General features: G+C 37.8%; 1 protein-coding gene across 1 annotated transcript in view; it reads left to right on the forward strand.

The window, feature by feature from the left end:
* Positions 1-7,756, forward strand: part of camsap2a (calmodulin regulated spectrin-associated protein family, member 2a) — a 263,661-nt gene extending 255,905 nt beyond the window's left edge. The window contains exons 14-18 of the mRNA XM_048602055.1: positions 727-938; positions 1,319-1,391; positions 3,076-3,191; positions 5,025-5,143; positions 6,225-7,756. Coding sequence (XP_048458012.1) covers positions 727-938; positions 1,319-1,391; positions 3,076-3,191; positions 5,025-5,143; positions 6,225-6,530 — 826 coding nt within the window. The 3' untranslated portion in view covers positions 6,531-7,756. The remainder of the gene's footprint in view (positions 1-726; positions 939-1,318; positions 1,392-3,075; positions 3,192-5,024; positions 5,144-6,224) is intronic.
* Positions 7,757-8,654: the final 898 nt, after the last annotated feature.

The raw sequence follows: 8,654 nt of genomic DNA on the forward strand, positions 1-8,654 counted from the left end.
AAGCACATCCTGAATGGTCAACCAAATCTCAAAATCAGTCTGATTTTCAAAAAACCTTATTCAAAGTCTTTCTGAGAAGGTACATTCAGCGCAACAGTCTCGTCATCAGTAAATAGTTGCTCCCTACATTACAAATGTGATCACATTTCAAAACTGCTTCAGGGCTGTAAAACACTTCGGATGAGTTGGTGGGCATGAATTGCAATATATCGACACAATATAAATATAAGTCTTTCATTCTTTCAATACAATGAGCTTGCTTGTAGCAAACTGAACCATTTAAAAGAATGTTGATTTGTTATTGAAGTACCATGATGTCTGTGCCTTGGCTCACTGTTAACACACTCAACTGAGTCAGAAGGCTCAAATCCTACACAAGGTTTCATATAATTTTGACTGACAATTTTGTGGAATTGTCAAGGATTGCTGCAATGTTGAATGAGTCTCCAACTGGAGTCATAACTGCCACCTTCGGCAGATGTAACTATTCTAAGGACAGTGTGTTTTCCTGGCGTACTGGCCAATATTTAACCCTCAAACCAATATGACTTCAAAAGAAAACAGATTGCCTTAACTTGATCTCATTGCAGTGTACAAATTGGCTGCTGTGTTTTCCTATATTACAAAGTGGCCGGACTTCAAAAGTGACTGTGAAACACTTTGTGATGTCCCCGGTTGCTGAGGCCTTGGTGTAAATGCAAGATTCTTTTCTTGAATTTCCCGCAGACTCAAAGCTGAAGAAGAGCGACAAAAGAAAGAAGATGAACGATCGCGCAGAGAATTCATTAAACAGGAATACCTAAGAAAAAAACAACTGAAACTAATGAAAGACATGGATAGTGTGATAAAGCCTCGTCCCACCAGTCTGAAACTGAAAAAGGCTCGTCCAAAGTCTTTCCGAGAAGATGGATCAAACCCAAATGTCAGGTCATCAGCAGGTAATCAAAATCATTCTGTTTTGAAGATGATGTTCATTTGGAGAGACTACAGTCTTTTGCAGATAATTTTGAGGATCCCTTATATATTAAATGTAGTCTAGGTTATTTAAATTTTCTGTTACTGGATGAAACCTCCCAATTTGGGAAAATATCAGAGATGCAAACAAAAAATTGCAAATGCTGGAGACTTTAAGTATGTGAAATAAACAACATCTGACAGCATTTGAAAGAGAGAAGACTCTGATGGTGGGTTTCTCGGTCAAAATGTTAACCTGTCTTTCTGTTATCAGTAGCTGACTGTTCTACTACGGAAACCAGAGAACATATGTCTGAAGAAGTAAATCCTTTGACTTAACAGTTTTACTTCTGCTGTTTTTCAGTGTCCTGTTTATCTTTGGCATCATTGAACACGGCAGATGCTGTCAGTGTACATTCAGGAAGAAAAACTCCCAGGTAGTAATAATCACACCTGATATCTAAATTCTTTATTGTTGTTCACTGTTTTTCCATATGATATATAGGGAGTAGTTTTAAATAATTCTGTTGAATTTAGGTTGCTGTCTACGACCAAATGTTTGGTCACCCTGTACATCTCCTTAATTTATCTTTGCATCAAATTTTATTTGGTAACAGTTCTGTAATGCACCTTGAGATGTTTTAACATGTTAAACATGCTATAGAGATGCAAAATGCTCTTCAGCAAAGGGGAGGTTGTACCTGGACAAATCTAAAGCCTTGAGTTACAGCATTGTATTGAAATCTCGACACAATCCCTGAGGAGAAGGCAAACTTTCATATATTTAGGATGAACATACAATAAATATGATCTCACACTTCCAAATGTTAATTCTATGCTGACTTGTTACTATTTAGTCATATTCAGAGTTTGAAAGATGGTCTTGAATCCCACCCACCCTTTTGCCAATGGTGGCCACTTAAAAGGTCATTTCATGCCTCCACCACTGTTGCGCAAAGTTCAGGCTAAGGTCCTCAATGGGTTGGAAACCTGCCGGGTAACATTGCTTGGGGAACAGGCAGGAAAGGCAAAGAGGGTGACTCTTCTGTGGCATCCCTGTTTCAAATGGAGGCTACCATCGCAAGCTGCAGATACTCCACACTCCCCCCTCCATCACTGGCCTATCTTCCATGGCTCCCAGTCCTTCCTCATTCCCCTCACCAAGGCCTGACAACTGGCCACAGCAATATCCCGGTACTCCCCACATTACTCTGCATTCAGCTCTGTCAACGGATATTATCAGGGTCTGGTTGCAGTACCTGCAATCATCACCATTGTCGGTAGCATTTCTGGGATCAGAGAGCTCCCATCCATCTGATTGACTGGCAGCACCGACGGTGGAATTTCCTCCTTCAGTTTGAGGACAGGAGGGTTTCTTCTCAGGTAATTGACATTCCGGTACACTTTAATTTATTGCAGGTCCATGGGATTGGGCAGGAGCAGAAGTACGCACAACATATGCATCTGCCCAAGGTGTTGCTTGTTGGATGTGAAGTCCAGCCCATTGTTTCAAATGATCCAAAGCAACACTGTGTCAACTGTCCCTCAGTAGCACACTTGTTTCTGGGTCAAATGGTTGTGGATTTAACTTTGACTCCAGAGAGTTGAACGCAAAAGTCCAGGCTGACCGGAGAAGAGCTGCACTGTTAGCGATACCGTCCTTCAGATGGAACATTAAACTGACTTCCGGTTTACATTTCCATCTGGACATAAATAATTACATGATCATTTTTTGAATGGGAGCTATCCTAGATGTCTGAACCAATATTTATCTCATGAGTCACATTGGTAAAATCCATTATCTGCTCATTATTTTGTAATGTTTCTAAGTGTTTGCAGTGTGAAATTGCCTGCTATGTTTCTTGTGTTCAAACAGTGACTTCAACAAAAATGCATTACTTGCTATAAAGACATTCTAGATATTCTGACATTGTGAAAGGTGCTGAACAAATGCACATCTTTATATTATAATGAGGAATAAGATGTCCAAAATAAAGGAATTTTTCTTGCAATAATTAGTTTGCCAATTACAAATTATAATATGGTGAATTTAATTATTATATCAAAATATTCTGAATTAATTGAGGATCTTTCATTTCACAATTTTGTTTAAATGCACAGGACAGAATCAGTTGATGGATTTATGTCACCAAGTTGTTCTGTCAATCGCAATGGTGAGAAAGACTGGGAGAATGACTCAACAACTTCCTCAGTGGCTTCTGCAACAGAGTACACAGGTGATGTTTTCTAATATTCTGAAATAATACTTAATAAAAGGTGTCTATTGTTCTCCCTCTTCCCCTCAGTGAGACCACATTAATTTTTCATAAGCTTACATAGAATATCCATCACAGAAACATATCTTTCAGCTTGACTTGTCTATGCTGCTGTTTATATTCCACGTATGTCTTCTATCATTCTATCTTTTCCTTTTTAACCGTTCAGCATATCTTTTTATTCCCTTTTCTCTCATCTTCTTATCTAGTTTTCTCTTGCAAACTTCTAAGCTGTTTACCTCAATCACTTCATAGTTTAGTGCGTGCCTCATTTGAACCATTCTCTAGGCAAAGAAGTATCTCCTTACTCCACTCTTGGATTTATTAAGAACTATCTTGTATTTACAGTGCCTATTTTTACATTCTCCGATAAATGGAAACAGTCTCTCCACATAATCTTGTGTAACCCATTCTTTATTTTGAAGGCCTCTAACAAATCTCCACTTAGGCTTTTCTAAAGAAGTCCCAACTTGTTCAATCTTTTCCGGTGGTTCCCTTACGAACAGCATTCTGTGTGTTCTTACACCATGTGGTTGCAGTGGGTCAAGAAGGCAGATCGCTGTCCCCTCTTAAGGCAATTAGCTGAAATGCTGGTTGAGCCAGCAATACCAATATCCTGTCAACAAACAAAATCAAATGTGAATAACTACCATTTACTCCTACAGCCTTCATTCGCTTTTTTTAGACAACTTATTTTCATTTTAGTTTTTTGACCTATGACTCCACATGCTTATTGTGGGCTACTGTGTGTGTTCCCTGATCAAAATATACTCGAGCCTTTTTTTATTTGAAGTGCTTTTATGTTCTGTTGGAATTGCAGAGTAGGCAACCTTTAAACCAGGACTACTACCAGGTTCTGGAATACGATGCCAAACACATTTTTTCTGTAATTTCATTGCTTGATTTTCTGGTCTCCATGGAGGCTGTTAGAATCGAAGACCCTCTTGCCAGGTATGTGTGTACATCAATGTGCAAGGACAAGCCTGAGAATTTATTGCTTAGCTGAGTCCATAAGTCAGTCACTTTGCATCATAATATGATGCCATTTTCATTAATCAAGATCAACTCAACTTTGTAACAAGTTGCAGAATGAAATTTTAACTTATTGTAAGGCCCAAGGCAAATATTTGACTTTTTCTGCTTGGAAAGAAGTCAGTTCACTTATATTTGCAGTTTGCACCAACAATCCAATTGCTGTACTTTTGTAACTGACAGCCTTCTGGTGAGTGTCTAAAACTTCTGAGGGCCCAAACATTCATTAGAATTATGCATCCTAAAGGGGATGTATTAACCTTCCCTAATAGAAATGCTCCAGTGAGAGCTGAAAAATGGGATGACAGAGAAATGTTTTCTCTGGTGTAGTGTTAAAACACTGCTCTACATAACAGTGAATTGAATCAGAACTGGCGAGAAGTGCTGACAGATGAACTTTGGACTCACCAGTGACCCACCTTTGCCATGCAACTAGTTCACCCCCTGAATTTTGGAAAGATTCTGTGCCTGCAGATTGGGAAAAGATTTTGCTTGTCCTTGGATTGAACCAGTTTAACCTCATACAGGAACTTGTAAGACACTCAAATTTATTAACATCTCGTATCTCTACTATCTCTTTTGTAATTTATAATTTTGTAAATATGAATTGTATGGAGTCATTGGATAATTAAAGTGAGTATTGGGCTGATGTAATGCTTCTTCTTTACCTCATGCAGTAAAATGTTCATCAACTGATGCAAGTAGATAAAAATGGTTTATTTGAAGCAAGCATATAATTATTAATAATTTAAACATTTGCAGGACCAAAGTTATACAAGGAACCAAGCGCAAAATCTAACAAGCATATAATTCAGAATGCAATCTCGCACTGCTGTTTAGCTGGAAAAGTCAATGAGAATCAGAAGAATAAAATACTCGCGGTAAGATGTGGATTCCTGGAAACATCTATTGTGCTGTTAGGACTAATGATTGGTTTCAGAAACCAATGTAGCTACTACAACAATGTAACTAAATGCAGTAATCTCAAAAACTGAGCTGTCTGCTCTCACCAGTCATAAATTTAAAATCTTCATTCATGTACTGGTTTCTGCAGGATTAAGTGTACGACGAATGGGTAGTAAATTATATGCTCATCGTTCCCTCTTGATGATTTTTGTTTTAGAGTGTATGGGTGACTTCTTGAAGTCGACAGTGCCTTTCAAATTGTGTTGCGCACACAGTAACTTAAAAGAGATGGTAGAGTGGACTACACAGTTTTGCAGCTGAGAGGAAACATTGTATATACTTTTTTTTAATGGCAAACTTTTTATTAAATCAGATCTTTTTACATATAGCCCTGTTGTAATTGTAATAATTTGTTCACTTTAATTTTAAAAATAGCAAAAGCACAACCACCCCCCACACAGCCTTTGAGTTAATTTGCTTTTTATGCTGTCAGACGCTCCAGCTTTTAAGAGAAAACGACTTATCAAGTATAGACTACATTCACTAATTTCACTATTGTTCATTACAATTGCTTACATTTTTTACAATGTTGTTTATATACACACACACATTAAGGCACTGATTCCTTTCTCTGGTACATGCATCTGGCCATGACCAAATACCTGGATTGAAGATCTGTTTTTCATCGGTGCACCAATGGTGTTCACTGTTATACTGACAAGAGACATCGCAGCTATGTTGAGTTGTAGCAGTGTTGTCAATGCTGGCTGGAGGGCTCTTGTGGTGCAGTGGTAGTGCCTACTTCTGAATCAGGAGGCCTAGGTTCAAGCCCCATCTGCTCCAGAAGTGTGTAATAACACCCCTGAACGGGTTCATTAGCAAGTAACTGTACTGCTGGCAGCAGTCAACCAGCTCGACCTATGGACTATATCCATCTTGTGTGGATTGTTGGAGTTCTGTGACTGTTCAGGCAAATGTTTCCATTGTATCTTAATATATTCTTTCAATTGGTTAGACATGACAAAATTATAACAGTTATGTTTTGTATATTTTTAGGAAATGGAGAATTCCGAAGCCAATAACTTTTTGATCCTTTTCCGCGATGCTGGTTGCCAATTCCGTTCACTCTATACCTACAGTCCAGAAACTGAAGAAATTACTAAATTGGCAGGAATAGGGCCTAAAAACATAGGAAAGAAAATGATTGAGGGACTCTACAAGTACAACTCTGACCGAAAGCAGTTTAGTCGCATTCCTGCCAAATCATTATCTGCCTGTGTGGACGCAATTATCATCCATGGCTACCTGTGGCAGTACAAAAGACCCAATACACCGAAAAAGCTCACCCCAACACGGTCGTAGTAAGGAGAGCCTAACGAAAACATTTAATGTCATTAAACAATTGCACTTCATCGTAACCGCCTAAGGAGAAGGGGTTTTCTAGTTGCCGAGAGCAATTCTTATGTTTGTAGATTTGATAATGTATCTAGTATGTACAACAATTGAAAACTGGACACCAAACTCTGCTTTCATTATGCACAACTGGAATGTATGTGTTAAGAGGCATTGAAGGATGTCACTGTTGCAATTAGAGGTAAAACTATTAATTGTGAAGTGATTTTACTTTGATCATGCTTGTAGTTTTCTATTTGCTAATTAATGTGACATCAATACCATAACTTATTGTTTGGTACACTGGAGCATCTAAATGTTACATACTTAAACTAGCAAGTAATATTTTTGCCTTAGTCACATTTTTCATGTTTTTACAACTGTCATAAGATTCTGTTTATGCTATATTTTAAAGGTTAGGTGTTTTATATGCATTCAACGTTCCACAGTATTAGCCATATCTGCATAAAGGGGCTGATGATGGCTGACTAGTCCAAATGGGTGCTACGGTAAAGTGATTCACTTTAATTAAAGCTACAGTCCTGGTACCATTATTTTCCAGACTATCTACTGGAAGCAGGTTTTGTACTAGTACTGTCAGTTAACTCAAAAGAAATGTTTAGTTCAGTGTTCTAAGCACAGCATCATTGGCACGGTTGAGATGTTTTTAAACCTAATGGTAAGAAAACTTTAATCTATGCTGGCAATCCTAGTGTTACAGCTGAGTACACTACTAATGTGTGCAACATAAACCTCACTAGTAAATGATCTTGCCTGTAATTTCTGCTGTTTAACTTGATGTTCTCTTAATAGGTACAGTGTGCCTTCACATCAAGAAAGAATAGTGATAGCAATAGTGTTGTGTTTGGTGAGTGGATATAGAGACCAAATTCTGACAACATGTCAGTCGTAGTGAAACTAGACAATGAAACAAGGACGTTGACTGAAAACAATTATGAAATTGGAAAGGAACAAGATTTTTAAAGTCATTTTAATTCTGTGGTTAGTTTAGTGATCCATATGTGTCTGTTTTGACCAGCATGAAATTTAAACAACTAGAAAAGCATAATTGACATTCCATTTTTTTAAGGAGTCATTCCATTTGTGAATAAAGTGCAAGTTTATCTTTGTCAAGGTGCAGTGCTCCTGCTTATTTAAACATGTTGGAGAAATAAAGCAGTATTCAGACAATTCTACTATATTTGGTGTTCCAATTGAATTAGAGGCCACAAATTGAGGTAACTGGGTGTAGAGCATTCTGAATTGCTATCTCACAGTGCTGTCTAAAATAAGTTTTACTTCTAATAGCCGTTGATGGGTATCCTAGAATGTGAATTTGGATAATCAGCATTAGGATGCTTTTTCCTTGTGTTTCTGCTGCACAATATGTTTGTCCATCGTTCGTAAACATTGAAAATGCTAATTCACTTTCATCTGTTGACCAAGTAGTACAGCAGCTATCATCCCTCCGTCTTTGTTTACTCCTCCACCCCTGAAAGAAAGTTCACACATTGCACTGTATTGCAAAAGCCTTATCAATTGAATTTTAATTCATCACCTATTATCCCTGGCACATCCTTATTGAACCTGAGAATTTTCCTTTAATTAATGACGCCATTGATCTTGTTATCAAATTGCTTTTTAAGCCTACTGTCTAGATATTTATAAAATTTGAAAGGTTATAAATTCTGGTTTGAAAAACTTTTTCCCCTATGCTTTTATATTTAAGGATATGGAGTAATTTGTTATTAAGACTTCTGATATTTTTAATTTATTTTGTCTTTATCAATAGATCCATCTTAGAATTCAAAACATTTGTGCATTCTTGAACTGACTTAACTCTAACCACTTGCATTCTCCTCCTTTTCTCCTTTATCTATATTTGTCCCTTCCCTTCTCTCTCTCCCTCTCCTCGCTCTCTCTCTGTGTCCTCAAACCAATGGACACCTTCTAAATCCTCATGTTGTTCCTGTACATATGTCACTTGTTTTTGGTCTCTCTCAATGCATGGAGTCCCTTTCTCCAACATGATACTTGTTTTCTTCCTCTTTCCTGTCTCCTGATACGAACTACTGTGTCCTTGCCAAGCCTCCC

The sequence above is a fragment of the Rhincodon typus genome, chromosome 10 (genome assembly GCF_021869965.1).
Source record: "Rhincodon typus isolate 14 chromosome 10, sRhiTyp1.1, whole genome shotgun sequence".
Taxonomy (NCBI): domain Eukaryota; kingdom Metazoa; phylum Chordata; class Chondrichthyes; order Orectolobiformes; family Rhincodontidae; genus Rhincodon; species Rhincodon typus.